Genomic DNA, 17,184 nt, shown 5'->3' on the forward strand with positions numbered 1-17,184 from the left:
ATAGAGTAACAACAATTAACAAAAATAACAAAAAAAAATGATGGCTCTGACCAAACGTTTCTATTTTGTGATACTTCCTGTGGCGTTCCACACGAGAGCCAGTTTAATTATACTGCTTGATGAATTTTGCAACTGCACTTGAAGAAACTTTCAAAGTTCTTCAAATAATCCAGATTGACTGACATTCATGTCTAAAGTAATGATGGTCTGTCATTTCTCTTTGCTTATTTGAGCTTTTCTTGCCATAATATGGTCTTTTACCAAATAGGGCTATCTTCCGTATACCATCCCTACCTTGTCACAACACAACTGATTGGCTCAATTGCAATAAGAAGAAAATAAATTCCACCAATTAACTTTTAACAAGGCACACCTGTTAATTGAAAAGCATTCCAGGTGACTACCTCATGAAGCTGGTTGAGAGAATGCCAAGAGTGTGCAAAGCTGTCATCAAGGCAAAGGCTGGCTACTTTGAAGAATCTCAAATATAAAATATATTTTGATTTAACACTGTTTTGGTTACTACATGATTCCATAAGTGTTATTTCATAGTTTTGATGTCTTCACTATTATTCTACAACGTAGAAAATAGTAAAAATAAAGAAAAGCCCTTGAATGAGTAGATGTGTCCAAACTTTTGACTGCTACTGTATGTATCACAACTAAAATAAGCATATTTGAGGACCTTTCTTTGTTAACTGCTGAACAGAGAATAAACACATCGTTTGGAGAAAGTATTATTTAGATTTTATTCAGTTATGTTCAATTGTGTTCTTCATACTATAAAATTATATAAAATAATGCCACGGAATTCTAAGCAAATCTTGTCTCCTAAATGAACTACAACCATATGTCATAGCCAGATCAGGGCCTAACATAAGGACTCCGAGTTTATTATTCTGTTCTTCTGAAATTTTCTTCATATCATGTTTCTTTAGACCTTTCTAAAATAAATAATGGATTTATTGTGATGTGTAGGCTAAATTACATGGATTAATTAGACTTCTTAAAATGTAGATGTTCCAAAGGTCTGCATCAGTGGTTTGTTGGCTATGCGTGAAAACTAGGAGGTGCTAAATGTGTTAATGTTAAGTAACAGTCAATTACCATGAGACCAGCAGGTATTTGCTTGACAGTCACCATGTGACACATTTTCATGACATTTTGTCAGCCAGTTATTTTCATGAGAAAATAAAGTGAAAAATGTAGTTCATATACACCGTCACAATAAATCTATGATTTTTTTTAGTCAGTGTTGGGGAATAATCAGAATTGGTTGGTAACATAGGTAAGATGTTTTATATTCATCATATATTCGTAAATTACTTCTCATCAGAATGTTATTTTTGTAGTATCTGTTCTATGTCAAGACTAAGTTGTTTGGGCCGGAGAGAGGGGAGAGGTCAAGCGTGTATCTCTTGGCTCCAAAATGTCTGTGTGCCAGTCAGTGTGTCCCTGTGATCTTGTCAAGATAGGATGGATTTGATATATGCCTGTTGATATGGAGGATTTGAGAAAGGAGACAAAGCTGAACGATGAATTATGCCGATGCTGTCTTATCCTGTGTGTGTCTTTGCTATAAAGGATCTCAGTTGAAATGTGGAAGGGACTCTCAGAGAATTCATGGATAGACACTGAATTGATCTGAGAGTCACAGGGTTGTGATAGAGCTCATATAATTAAATATGGACTTTGTGATAACTAACTCTGACTTGTGTGTGGTTTGCTCTCATGATTTGGTAAATAGAGTAAATTTCCACGACATTTGGCGACGAGGAGGGGATGTGAATCTTCACTCGGTGACCGTTCCTACGATCTAGGTAAATAAATCGTGCACGAGGGATCCCCTAAACTTGGGATCTCAGAGAAACCACACTTCGGGAACGAAGCAGATGGACCAACCTTTGATCTAAGAGGAAGCGAGCCGAGTGGATACCACATCTCGAACTGAGTTTTTTTTAAAGAAAAAGGTGAGCGAACCACACAGATTTGAAGTCGAGTTTTTTAATTATGCCTGTTCCGTATACTCTGAGCGTGAATTCCTTTGTAAGGAAGGCACCTTGGCGGCGTAAGCAGGGCCGAGTCAGAGGAGAGTAATCTGGGGGTTTTGTGGACTCAAAAGATACTCTGCACTGTCCGGTTGTCAGTGACCAAGAGCCCTCCTGACACTGAATTGATCAGTGGGGATTTGGTGAGGTCTGTCGGGGTGAGGGGCCAGGGGACTGTGTTCTAGGTGAAACACGGCACTTGGTGAAGCCCTATTGGAAGAAGGACCTCATTCTGTGCGTCTGTGTGATTTGTCTAAGTGACCCTCAGATTTGGTGAATTCCAATTATTTTAAATGTGCTAGCCAGGTATGCCCTGGGTTACTCTATGTGAGTATTTTGTTATGGGATCACTAGGTAATAGTTGTCGGACCGTTCTGTGTGAGCGGGGTAGGGTTGACTCTGTGTGGGCAAACCTTTTTATGTTCTGATGTTATTTGTGGACGTCTGACCAGTTCTGTGTGAACATCTGACCAATCCTGTGTGAACATCTGACCAATCCTGTGTGGGTGATCCTGAAAGTTCTGTGTGAGTACCTAAGATTTCTAAAGTTTTATATAAAAAAAGTTTTATATAAATTGTATGTGTGTATAATCAATTACTAGAGATTTGATAAAGTAATGCTGAGAATGATTAGATACAATTTAAACCACCCATTCGTAGACGTACGTAGGTTTTGAGTTGGTATCTTAAATGGATAATTTGATAAAGATTAAGTTTTTAAGCACTATTAATATTATCTATAAAATCTGGGAAATTGAGCTCTAGAAACTGATTAGAGTGTGTCCACTTTTGGTTATCTTACCCTAACGATGTAACTATAAAACGCATATTGGATTATCTCCGTCTGGGTGAAACATTTGAAATTTAACTGCCCTTAAGGTCTGAACATGTTATATTTTTTCTTCCCAGTATGAGAGAAGTTGTGAGATTTATTGAATAAACTGAATAAAGTTAGAGAGAATTAAGGGGGAATCTCAATGTAATTTAAAATGTCATACAAAGCCTAAGGTTTTCCATCAAACTAATTATCATTGCGTGATTAATGTGATGTAGTAAAGTAACTGAAATACGTTGCATAAGTAAACATAATCTACTTTTATTAAAAGGCGCAATATCTGTTTCCTAGTCATTAACTGTCAATTTTATTCTTTGATTGCTAATATATTTGTTTGGAATTTGAGAATCATAGCTGGAGTAGCGTTTGTACTATTAAAATTGGGCTATTATTCTTCTGGGAATTGCCGATAGTGACGTATTTTGATTTTACTTGTAAATGGGGTTTATTTGCGGTGAATCTTAGTTTTTCACATAGCATTTAGTGGTTCAGTGGTAGAATTCTCGCCTGCAACGTTGGAGGCTGGGGTTCCATTCCCAGTCATTGCGCTGACTGAATTCTGAGTTTTTGATTGTAAAATAATCTATTTTGCCTGGAAAGTTATGGTCGCTAGTGTTTGTATAAGATATAAACTGAACGTTTTAATAGCTTGTCTGGTTCAAATTGATAGAAGGGATAAATTGAACGTTTTCAATAGATTGTTTAGGTTAAATTGATAGACTAATTCAACTTAAAATAATAACGAAGCGAATTCTGATGCAAGACGATGTCTGTTCACTAAATTATCTGCTGAAATAATGTATTGAGAATTGAGTCGTATTTAAATGACTGTATCAATAGAGAAGACAGTTACCTAAGTTAAAGAAATTCTGAATAATAGCGGAGAGAGAATGGCAATAAAAAGTGATTATCGAAATTATTTTCATTCTTATAGATTGACTGACGCATGTTATAATTTTGGCGCTGCGCGTGTTATTTTTAAAGAAATAGGATACATTTCATAAGTGGGGAGAGCAAAGAGAAGAGGAAGTTATAAAGTTGGGTTTTAATCTTACGATAGAGGTAAGGAAAAAACGTTGAAATGAGAGGGGTTATATTTTTGCCCACTGGGGGAAAAATAAATAGGAGAGTTAAACTGAAAGTTGTGAGTGAGTAGGACATTGTGAGAATAGATTCTGATGGTTATTGATTCTTGGTTTGATTGTTTAAGTAACACCAGTTAATTTGAGCAGGAAAGTTCATGTAGTCTAACATTATAGTATGTTTCCATTATGTGGAACAATGTCAGGTCATTAAAGGTGATTGCTGGATTGAGTAGTATGAGAGCCTGTTGGCAGAATACTAAACTAATATGTTAAGTGGGGGAGTATCATATATTTTAATTATAGTGTTGTTACCGCAATAGTCAAAATAATTTCATATGTTTTGGGGAATGAAAGCTTTGTGGATATGAGTGGGAAAAAATAACAAGTTTGTTTTGATTTTTACGCTGATGAGACAGCACCAACTTTTGAAAGATTTTAGATTTGTTTAAAAAAAATCAGGATTGGTTTTTACTAAATTTATATCAACAGGTTGAAATTATTAGATTGCTGATGAAAGTTTTTTTTAGGAGTTGATTTAACTTAATTAAACATTGTATCATACATATACATTGATGGTGATTAAAACGTATGATTAATGATTTGAGGTACAGTGGAATTATCATTAGGTTTGGTTTATAGTTCACGTTTGAGTTTCTGAATCGATGTAGTGTAAATGAATACTAACTAAGTGCTTTGTGTTTTCTCCGGGAAAATTTATATTTCACTGTCTCTCTCTGGAATGTTTCCAGGGACTATACTCTTGGGGAGAGTGAGTGAAATTGAGGCCATAAACTACCACATTGGAGGGGGCCTGGAAGTTTTTTGTTTTACACACGCAAATTATTTTGATAAAGGAATGTTCTGGGAACATGGAAATACAAAAATGTTGGAACTAGTTGATTATTGTTTGCAAATTGTTTTATATAGTGAAAAACACTGCTTTGGAGGGACCTATGACCTTCTGATGACTTTCCGTTGTGGCTTGATCACCCGCATTGGAAAGCCATTTGGATAATGAGTTTATGGTCATTTGTAATACTGCTTTCAAAATAATTTGTGTAATTGGTAAATATGTTTCTTAGCCATATTTGTAATTTGGACCACTGTGAAGGGCATTGCTTTTAACTAAGGGTATGCTGCTTTAAGTCTATTTTCCTATGACCATAGGGGTTAAATCATTTTTCTTTGTGGAGTTTTTTTTTCAGTTTAGTGATTTTAATTTGATTAGGTTAGTTGAAATTTTGTTTTACAATTTTTTTTAGTTTTGTTTTACATTACTCTCATATGGAGAGATGTGTGTAAAACATGGGGGAGGATTCAGTTTTTTGAGGGTTTGAATTGAAGTTATACAACTTAAGTGATATGTGAAGGAGTGCATTGTATTGTTGAGTGTATTGTATTTGTTGTGTTTGTTTTGTTTTATTCCCAAGGTATAGGTCTAACTTCTTGATCCTTGGCTCTATGATGGAGTTGACAGTGAGATGGGGAGTATAAACCAATTTGAAAGAATAGTTTCAATAGAATGTTTTGATATTCTCTGTGAAATATGTTTAGATATGTGTATTAAGAATAATTGGTAAAAGTAATAATTTATCATGTAGTTAATGAACTGAACTAAACTGTTCTGATCTGTTCTTTCGAGGTTATCATGAAAAGTGACATCAGACGGTATCTTAATGCATGGAAGAGATAATTGGACCGAATAGTGTGTGTACCTCAAAACCCCCTCTAACTGGCTGAAGAAGAGTGACAAAGGTGTTGAAGAAGACCTTCCGAACCACTTCTACCAAGAGAAAAGAACCAAGCCAGAAATTGGTGTACAGTATCAGATCTAAGCTATCAACTGCTTTTCTCTCATACTGTGAGAGTCCACTTGGAGTGATCATGGAGAAAGATCTGTTCTAACATTTTATTATGATGCTGGTATATTGGTTGACGAATGGACAAGACATGAGTGGTAAAGATGAGACATTGAAATTGGGACATTATCATGGGCCGTCCACTTTGAACTGTAAAGCTATCTGAAGAAAAACGAAAGAGACGCCAGAAGAAGCAGTGCCTGAGAGGGGGGGGGGGTTGGTCAATTGTGCCATTAAAATTGTTTATACTTTTGTGGTATCAGGTTGATTGAAGAGGTCTACACCATGTAAATTGTAGTAATTTAGATTAAGAATGCATTGAGATACTGATCTGTATTATAATCATTATTTTAAAAGTTAGTAGTAGAATTATGGGATAATTATACTGAATGTAAGTAAATCTGCTAATATTGATGTGTGTTAGAGGGATGTCTGTCCTATATGTTGTGAGGAGGCCTGTGTTTAGACACTGGTTCTCATGTAACTTAAAGAGCATTTATATGTTATGTTTTTATTTTGTGTTATTAAACATGTGCAAGTTTGTCTTGTAGAATAAAGGTTGTAAACTTAGTTTCAGAAGGGAGAAAGCTTACATATAAGCTAAGGTATTTGACATTGAGGGGATTTGAATTTTTATATTGAGTATGTAATTAATATTCTGATTCTTTAGAAGGGACAATGTCCCTTGAGAGGGGAATGTTGGGGAATAATCAGAATTGGTTAGTAACATAGGTAAGATGTTTTATATTCATCATATGTTTGTAAGTTACTTCTCATCAGAATGTTATTTTTGTATAATACTGTGGCGGGGTTGCAGTATCTGTTCTATGTCAAGACTAAGTTGTTTGGGCCGGAGAGAGGGGAGAGGTCAAGCGTGTATCTCTTGGCTCCAAAATGTCTGTGTGCCAGTCAGTGTGTCTCTGTGATCTTGTCAAGATAGGATGGATTTGATATATGCCTGTTGATATGGAGGATTGGTTTATGGTTCTGAGTTTGAGAAAGGAGACAAAGCTGAACGATGAATTATGCCGATGCTGTCTTATCCTGTGTGTGTCTTTGCTATAAAGGATCTCAGTTGAAATGTGGAAGGGACTCTCAGAGAATTCATGGATAGACACTGAATTGATCTGAGAGTCACAGGGTTGTGATAGAGCTCATAATTAAAGATGGACTTTGTGATAACTTACTCTGACTTGTGTGTGGTTTGCTCTCATGATTTGGTAAATAGAGGAAATTTCCACGACACCAGGTCGAAAGAAACATGATGATTTGGAGAAAATGTATTTCCTAAGAACAGAATATAAATTGGTCTACTGTATGTTACCAGGCTATGCTCCACACCGTAAACTGTAGGCTTGTTATTCATTTGGCTGACAAGATATGCTTATAAGTCCCGTGGCATTATTTTATATTATATGATTTTATAGTAACAAGAATATAATTGAACTTACCTGAATAAAATAGAGAGGGTATATTTCCCATTCTGGAGCGAGTGCACATATGGAGTGGCTATGTTGAGCGTAAAAGTGATCATTTGAAACAAGTCCTATTCGCTAGATTTATAGTTATTTGGCAACTTTAGTTGTAACTGATACAAACCTTAGAATGTCTTACAAATCAAAACATATATGGGCTGCATGATGTAACTATTGGCTGTTGATGATTTGAGAAAGTAGCGAAAAGAGCTTGCGCTCTGCTCCTTGCCTTAGGCTGCCAAGCTGTTCCCTTGCCAAGTTAGATCTTCACCCATCAAACTATTCTCTATTTAATCTTGTATTTACTAATATGTTCAATTATTTTAGATTCAGAATGATTGTTTTATTCAGGTTGCTTTTCAGGCTTGGGCTCATAAGCCTATGCGTATGCATAAGCTCTAGGAAGACTCTTGGTGGTTCCAAACTTCTTCCATTTAAGAATGATGGAGGCCACTGTTCTCGGGGACCTTCAATGCTGCAGAAATGTTTTGGTACCCTTCCCCAGATCTGTGTATCGACACAACCCTGTGTCGGAGCTCTACGACCTCATGGCTTGGTTTTTGCTCTGACATGCCCAGTCAACTATGGGACCTTATATAGGCAGGTGTGTCCTTTTCCAAATCATGTCCAATCAATTGAATTTACCACAGGTGGACTCCAAACAAGTTGTAGAAACCTCTCAAGAATGGTCAATGGAAACAGGATGCAGAGCCCAAATTCCAGTCTCATGGCAAAGGGTCTGAATACCTATGTAGGTTTTTCTGTTTTTTATTTGTAATACATTTGCAAAAATGTCTAAAAACCTGTTTTCGCTTTGTCATTATGGGGCATTGTGTGTAGATTGATGTGGGAAAACATATTTCATCCATTTTAGAATAAGGCTGTAACGCAACAAAATGTGTAAAAAGGGAAGGGGTCAATATACTTTCGGAATGCACTGTACATTCTCTCCGAGACTTGTGGATATACATTCTGGAGCATAGCATATGCAAATGAATACATTACACACTCAAAGGCAATTACTCAAATTTGTTTAATTGTGGAGTAGAGTCTAGACCAATTTTATACCAAAGACATCTTAAATCAGTTTTGTTTCATGTTTTTCTGCCATGCGTAATATGTCATATGTATTGTATAATGGCACAAGCCTATGCATATGCCTATGTATGTTTTTGAATTAATCCTCACCTTAGAAAGCGCTGTCCATTTTGTTGTGTTTGAAACAACATCCACAATGACCATGTTTTGCACTCAGTTTCAACCTGCTGTTGAACTTCTTCCTTCAAATTGATCATCACAGTGAGGTGAGCTTTAAAAGTAGCATACTGTTTTGATGATGTGTTTGTGATTTAAGATTGCATTTTCATTGATGTCAGAGTGGTTAGAGGAACAATAGAGCCCTGAGTACCAGGCCATTCGGGCCTGAATGTCATTAGCAAATTGGGTACTAACAAAGCATGTCCAGAGTGGATAAGAGAAGATTACTGTGATCATGGCACATGACTGCCGGAATGATGGTAATATGGTCACTGCAACAGCCCTAGTAGTATTCTACTATGGTATTTCAGAGTGTCGTTGACTAACCTAGAAATGAACAACAACTATCTAAAGTGAGGAATGCTAAACCTGCAGTGTAAAATTGGGTTACCGATTGATTATTTTAGCAATCAACAACAAGCGCTTATCTTTCAAATGGAAACCATTCCTCCATCTGGCCTGAGGGTGGTGTTGAGTGTGTTCTGCAGTATGCACGTGTGGCGAGCGGCAAGAGACTGAAAAGGCATTTGTTTTAGGGGGGAGTTAAGAGGCAGCTTTTATATATGCAGGTGTTAAATGTAAGCCCACAGAGGCAGCCTCACCGTTCTGCAGAGCCCTGTATAACTCTTTATATTTCTCCCTGTGAGGGTCATGTCTTCTGCACACTATTCAATGCCATACAACTCTCCTTTCGTGGCCTCCAATTGCTCTTAAATACAAGTTAAACTAAATGCATGCTCTTCAACCGATCGCTGCCTGCATCTGCCCGCCTGTCCAACATCACTACTCTGGACGGCTCTGACTTAGAATACGTGGACAACTACAAATACCTAGGTGTCTGGTTAGACTGTAAACTCTCCTTCCAGACCCACATCAAACATCTCCAATCCAAAGTTAAATCTAGAATTGGCTTCCTATTTCGCAACAAAGCATCCTTCGCTCATCCTGCCAAACATACCCTTGTAAAACTGACCATCCTACCAATCCTCGACTTCGGCGATGTCATTTACAAAATAGCCTCCAATACCCTACTCAACAAATTTGATGCAGTCTATCACAGTGCAATCCGTTTTGTCACCAAAGCCCCATATACTACCCACCATTGCGACCTATACGCTCTCGTTGGCTGGCCCTCGCTTCATACTCGTCGCCAAACCCACTGGCTCCCTGTCATCTACAAGACCCTGCTAGGTAAAGTCCCCCCTTATCTCAGCTTGCTGGTCACCATAGCATCACCCACCTGTAGCACACGCTCCAGCAGGTATAATATCTCTCTGGTCACCCCCAAAACCAATTCTTTCTTTGGCCGCCTCTCCATCCAGTTCTCTGCTGCCAATGACTGGAACGAACTACAAAAATCTCTGAAACTGGAAACACTTATCTCCCTCACTAGCTTTAAGCACCAACTGTCAGAGCAGATCACAGATTACTGCACCTGTACATAGCCCACCTATAATTTAGCCCAAACAACTACCTCTTTCCCTACTGTATTTTTTTATTTTGCTCCTTTGCACCCCATTATTTTTATTTCTACTTTGCACATTCTTCCACTGCAAATCTACCATTCCAGTGTTTTACTTGCTATATTGTATTTACTTTGCCACCATGGCCTTTTTTTGCCTTTACCTCCCTTATCTCACCTCATTTGCTCACATCGTATATAGACTTGTTTATACTGTATTATTGACTGTATGTTTGTTTTACTCCATGTGTAACTCTGTGTCATTGTATGTGTCGAACTGCTTTGCTTTATCTTGGCCAGGTCGCAATTGTAAATGAGAACTTCTTCTCAACTTGCCTACGTGGTTAAATAAAGGTTAAATAAATAAATAAATAAAAAACTATTAACAGAGCTGTATGTGTGGTGTGAACATGTCTGCATTCATAGATGTGAGCATGTGAGCGTGCACGAGCGTGAGCAATGTGGTGAGGAATTCACTGTATAGGATTTCTGTGGACGCCTGTTTTGTTTGAAGCTCAGTGTCAACTCCAGACAGCAGTGTTTGAGGGGAACCTGTAAATTAGCTTAAGCCTGCCCGCTCCCTTCCTCTCTCCTCTGTGGTGCCTGGTGTAGATCAGTGTTGGCTGTCTGAGGGGGCGAGGGATGTCTGTGTATATACCCGTTTCTATCTCTGAACCACACTTCAGACACCCTTAGCCTCAATAAGGTGCACCTTCTATATGAGATGGATTACAGGTGGCAGTTTTGCTACATGCTGAATGTATCTGGCTGAAACTGACGTGCCCTACTACCACAGACAAGGTGAGAGGGCTGTTGGGGTTAAAATGCCCTTAATTAGATGCAGACAAAGAGGTCTTTCTACTATGGAAGTAAGAGGGGCTTCCCTCAGGTCTCACTCTCACACACACACACACACACACACAGAGTTACATAACACACAGTTGCATACACACACACACTGTACAGTATGGCTGTCTGTGTCTTGATCACAACAGTAAAATGCATGATACTGTAAGCTGGATCAGAAAGAATTTTGCCACTGTCCTTTGCATTTGCTAGCTCACAGAGTCAGATGCGCTGAGGAAGTTTGACTGACTTTAGAAAATCAAATTGTCCAACCTTTCCGCTTGTCGTTGTGGTGACTCGTTGACAGCAAAATTCTAGCTACGTGACTACGTCACACATCACGTTTCTAAATAAAGGGTCTCGCAAAATATAGGCAGAAAAAGCGCCGCCAGCTAGCTATCAACTCGTCGTGTTTGGAGGACAAAGAATGCTGAGTTGCATCCAAAGAACACCATACCTACTGTGAAGCATGGGGGTGGAAACATCATACATTGGGGATGTTTTTCTGCAAAGGGACCAGGATGACTGATCCGTGTAAAGGAAAGAATGAATGGGGCCATGTATCGTGAGATTTTGAGTGAAAACCTCCTTCCATCAGCAAGGGCATTGAAGATGAAACTGGGTCTTTCAGCATGACAATGATCCCAAACACACCGCCCGGGCAATGAAGGAGTGGCTTCGTAAGAAGCATTTCAAGGTCCTGGAGTGGCCTAACCAGTCTCCAGATCTCAACCCCATATAAAATCTTTGGAGGGAGTTGAAAGTCCGTGTTGCCCAGTAACAGCCCCAAAACATCACTGCTCTAGAGGAGATCTGCATGGAGGAATGGGCCAAAATACCAGCAACAGTGTGTGAAAACCTTGTGAAGACTTACAGAAAACATTTGACCTCTGTCATTGCCAACAAAGGGTATATAACAAAGTATTGAGATAAACTTTTGTTATTGACCAAATACTTATTTTCCACCATATTTTGCAAATAAATTCATAAAAAATCCTACAATGTGATTTTCTGGATTTTTTCTTCTCATTTTGTCTGTCATAGTTGAAGTGTACCTATGATGAATATTACAGGCCTCTCTCACCTTTTTAAGTGGGAGAACTTGCACATTTGGTGGCTGACTAAATACTTTTTTGCCCCACTCTATACTTGGACAAGATGGAAATTACGGTGAGTGTTAACGTTTGATAACAACCTACCTTAGCTAGCTAGCTAGAATACACATGCTTAGCACATAACATGTTTCCACTGCACAAGCGCCAAAGTTCATATAGCTAGCTAGCTAGCTAGCTACCATTAAGAAATTATACATTATCTTGTCATTTAGAGTTAGTTTAAGTCAAGTTAAATCGCTGGCGAGCTGATTTGAAAATGTAGCTAGAAACTGTCACCCAGTTAGCCCAGAACACTGAACAGATTGCCGATTGTGGCTTTCTCTGGGACGGACATGCTCACAATCCTAATATGCCAAATGCATTTTTTCTGTAGGATAATTTGTCAGAACCTTGACAGACCTCAATGTAGAAAAGAAAGAAACACTGTGCCACTTCACTGTATCACAAAATGTGAGTATTCATCTTCTGATAGGACTGACACAGTTGTTATAGTGATGTGCAAAGTTGATTTGATGTTCATAAACATATTACATTTTTATTATGTGTATTTTACACATGGTCATTTATGGGACTTGCAAGAGACGCAAAATGAATCAGAGGAGAGACAAGCATCTGTCTCCACAGTGGCTGAGGTGAGTGTGACCTATATACCTGTATACAGCTAGTTCTGGATGCCCCAATTAAGTGATTGTGTTTTTGTTAATGTCTCTGATGTGGCCCACTGGTAGACTGGCATTATGCATCATTATATGTTATCCAAAACAGTTAAATGTGTTGTTTTTACCAGAGTCAATTAGTATTTCTCCCGGTCTATCTCTGTCTCTATTTCAATCTCTCTCTCTTTGTCTTTATTCATCTTTCTTTTTATACCCCCACCCTTTCTCTCTTTCTGCACCCCCATCTCATCTCACTCTCATGTTTTTCACATGAGCGAGAGCAGAGTGTATCCTTGATATGAGAACAGAAGGTCTCTGATGTGTCCCGTTGGTAGATTGGCATTATACATCCTTGTATGTTATCCAAAACAGTTAAATATGTTGTTATTACCACAGGATTAGCTAATCTCTCTATTTCTCACAAATTAAGATTCCTCTGTGTTTAGAGGTTTTTTTAGACATCCTGTCAGATAGGTAGTCTTTTCAAAGGTCTCTTTATGTGAGTTGCCCTGTTTATGCCTGGAGGTCAACGCTCTCAGCCCTACACTTATTAGGGTCAATCTGACTGCAATGCATACAAAGGGTGTGGTGGTGTGTCTGAGTAGCAGAGCCCCTTTACCTCCCTGGGGGGGGGGTGATTAGTGTGTGTTTGTTTGGACCTCTGATGCAGTGGCAGCAACCGTCATAACAGACCACGTTAAACAGCCTTCAGCCGAGCAGATACTAATGCACACAGTAAGCCAAGGAATATTGATTTGATTTGACTAGTCAACATATCTTATTTGACCAGTTCCATCGCTACACCCACAGAACTCTATTTCAGAGCAGAGATCTGAGATCTGGTATTTCTATGTTAGGTTAGCAGGCCTGGGGATGGAGGGGGGAGAGGGGAAGAGAGGTAGAGGGGATGTATAAGGAGAGAGGTGAAACAGCTTGGCTAACAGAGGGGAGGAGACAGACAATCAAACAAACAAACAACACTGGGAACAGGGAGATGAAATAGAGGCTTACCTGAGGACCCCTCTTCCCTGGTGTGCCTGACTTCCCTGGTGGTCCTGGACGGCCCTGTAAGGTGGGAGAAAAAGCACACACATTCAGTTTTCTTTTTAAACGCACCTACTCATTCAAAGGTTTTTCTTTATTTTTACATTGTAGAATAATAGTGAAGACGTCAAAACTATGAAATAACACATATGGAATCATGTAGCAACCAAAAAAGTTAGTCAAAGTAGCCACCCAAAGTAGCCAGCTTTGCACACTCTTGGCATTCTCTCAACCAGCTTCATGAGGAATGAATTTCCAACTGTCTTGAAGGAGTTAACACATATGCTGAGCACTTGTTGGCCCCCACACTTTCACACCTCCTACTCCATGCTTCACGGTGGAAACCACACATACGAAAATCTGTTCACCTACTCTGCGTCTCACAAAGACACGGCAGTTGGAATCAAGTCTCAAATTTGAGTTCATCAGACCAAAGGAAAGATTTCCACCGGTCTAATGTCCTTTGCTTGTGTTTCTTGGCCCAAGCAAGCCTCTTCTTCTTATTGGTGTCCTTTTAGTAGTGGTTTCTTTGCAGCAAATTGACCACGAAGGCCTGATTCATGCAGTCTCCTCGGAACAGTTATGTTGAGATGTGTCTGTTACTTGAACTCTGTGAAGGAGTTATTTGCGATCTGAGGTGCAGTTAACTCTAATGAATTTATCCTCCTCATCAGAGGTAACTCTGCGTCTTCCTTTCCTGTGGCGGTCCTCATGAGAGCCAGTTTCTTCATAGTGCTTTATTGTTTTTGCGACTTGAAATTTCTCGGAATTTTCCAGATTGACTGACATTCATGTCTTAAAGTAATGATGGACTGTTGTTTCTCTTTTATTATTTGAGCTGTTCTAACCATAATATGGACTTGGTCTTTTACCAAATAGGGCTATCTTCTGTGTACCACCCCTACCTTGTCACAACTGATTGGCTCAAATGCATTAAGGAAAGAAATTCCAAAAATTAACTTTTAACAAGGCACACTTGTTAATTGAAATGCATTCCAGTTGACTACCTCATGAAGCTGATTGAGAGAATGCCTAGAGTGTGCAAAGCTGTCAGCAAGGCAAAGGCTGGCTACTTTGAAGAATCTCAAATATATAATATATTATACCTTTTTGGATATTACATGATTCCATATGTGTTATTTCATAGTTTTGATATCTTCACTATTATTATACAATGTAGAAAATAGTACAAACAAAGAAAAACCTTGAATGACTAGGTGTGTCCAAACTTTTGACTGGTACTGTATACTTTTACCCTATTCTATATACCCGTATGCTTCTTTAAGAGGGTTTTAAACTATATCAACAGCGAATAACTATCTTTAACGTCTGGATTACACACACACACACACACACACTACTAACACGGTACTCAACAAGTTCAATCTGAATCTGGGTTGAATGGAGATGAATTAAAAAACACCACCTTTCCTGTAATGTAACTAAATCCCAAACTGGTACAGCTCATAAGAGGACGGTGGGTCACGTGTGTTTGTGTGTGTGCGTGCATCTGTGTATGTACAGGGGGCAGGAAACACTAAAAGCACCAGAACATTTCCTGCTTCACTCCCAACGTGTTCAATTTATCAAACTAGGCCCATGGTCATTTATTTTACTTTCAACATAAAAGAGGAAAAAGAGAAGTGAAAAATAAGAGGGTGACCACTACACTGCCTGATGACTGGCCAAAAACAGCATAAACCTCCAGCCATGTGTACCATGTGTTTCTCCTGTTTGGTTTCCACTGAACATGACCCATGTATCCTACAGCTTAACTTTAATTAGGCTATAGACCATCCTGGCTCTAACCAGGCTCCCAAAAAGCGGTAGGTGCTATGAACTCTTAGAAAAGTGTTCTCTGGCTGTCCCAATAGGATAACCCTATGAAGAACCCTTATGGTTCCAGGTAGAAACCCCTTACATATTAGTCATTTAGCAGATGCTCATATCTAGAGTGTCTTACAGTTAGTGTGTTCTTAAGACAGCAAAGTGGGACAATCACATATCAAAATCAAATCAAATGTTATTTGCCAAATACAACAACAAAACAACAACAACAAAACAAAGTAATCAAACTAGTTAGTTGACTTACAATTAATGGAGGACAATCCAGTTCTAGGAGAAACAGTGATATATTTTACAGAAACAAATGGGAGTTCTCTCTGACATTTGTACACCAGTGAAATGCTTACTAACAAGCTCTTAACCAACAATGCAGTGTTAAGAAAAATACCAACAAAAAAACGTCAGTGATGCAAACCGTTAGGATGCTCTCGACGGTGCAGCTGTAGAGAACCTTTTGAGGATCTGAGGACCGAAGCCAAATCTTTTCAGTCTCCTGAGGGGTAATAGGTTTTGTTCTGCCCTCTTCACGACTGTCTTGGTGTGCTTGGACCATGTTAGTTTGTTGGGGATGTGAACACAACTCTCGACCTGCTCCACTACAGCCCCATCGATGTGAATGGGGGCGTGCTCAGCCCTCCTTTTCCTTTAATCCACAATAATCTCCAGAGTCTTGATCACGTTGAGGGAGAGGTTGTTGTCGCAAAACACCAGTCTCAACATCAACAGCGAAGAGGCGACTCCGGGATGCTAGCCTTCTCGGCAGAGTTCCTCTGTCCCGTGTTTGTGTTCTTTTGCCCATCATAATCCTTTATTTTTATTGGCCAATCTGAGATATGGCTTTTTCTTTGCGAATGTGCCTAGGTGGCAAGCATCCCGGAATCGCCTCTTCGCTTTGACTGGTGTTTTGTGGGTACAATTTATTGAAGCTGCCGCCACTCCTCTTTCTATTCTGGTTAGGGCCAGTTTGCACTGTTCTGTGAAGGGAGTAGTACACAGCGTTGTACGAGATCTTCAGTGTCTTGGTAATTTCTCACTTGAAATAGACTTAATTTCTCTGAACAAGAATAGACTGACGAGTTTCAGAAGAAAGTTTTTTTTTTCCTGGCCATTTTCAGCCTGTACTCGAACCCACAAATGATGATGCTCCAGATACTCAACTAGTCTGAAGAAGTCCAGTTTTATTGCTTCTTTAATCAGAACAAACACTTTTCAGCTGTGCTAACATAATTACAAAAGGGTTTTCTAATGATAAAATAGCCTTACACACTGTGGTGTGTATGTGCTACTTAGATTGAGATGTTTATTAAATCAATTCTATTGAGTGAACATTAAACTCAAAAGGAGCCCATGGAGATGTTTTAAGATTGCTTGCAAGGTATTCAAAATAATTCGCCATCTGCTTGTAGGTGTTGGAAAGGCATGGTGTTGGGGAAAGCACAGAGACAGAGCTGAGCCCTGACAGATGGTTCATCACCCCTTGGTACATCTTCTTCCTGGCCTGGCTCATACTGTCCCCTGCCCTTCTCACCAACATCCAACGCTTCAAGGCGCACCTTCACTCTCTGCCCTGACACTCCATCTACCTCTGCCTCATCTCTTGACCCTGTGTTGTGTGCTAAACACATTTGTGCAGATGTTGGTTCAGATGATTTCTTAA

The 17,184-nt window shown here is 39.1% G+C and overlaps 1 protein-coding gene across 3 annotated transcripts in view; it reads right to left on the reverse strand.

Annotated features, from left to right (window-relative positions):
* col27a1a (collagen, type XXVII, alpha 1a) overlaps window positions 1-17,184 on the reverse strand; it is a 292,008-nt gene that overhangs the window by 255,154 nt on the left and 19,670 nt on the right. For all 3 annotated transcript variants that reach the window (XM_090235098.1, XM_090235099.1, XM_036977752.2), the window contains exon 4: window positions 13,650-13,703. In XM_090235098.1, the coding sequence (XP_090091224.1) occupies window positions 13,650-13,703 (54 nt within the window). The remainder of the gene's footprint in view (window positions 1-13,649; window positions 13,704-17,184) is intronic.

Source organism: Oncorhynchus mykiss, chromosome 5 (assembly GCF_057628025.1).
Source record: "Oncorhynchus mykiss isolate SJ-2025 chromosome 5, ASM5762802v1, whole genome shotgun sequence".
NCBI lineage: Eukaryota > Metazoa > Chordata > Actinopteri > Salmoniformes > Salmonidae > Oncorhynchus > Oncorhynchus mykiss.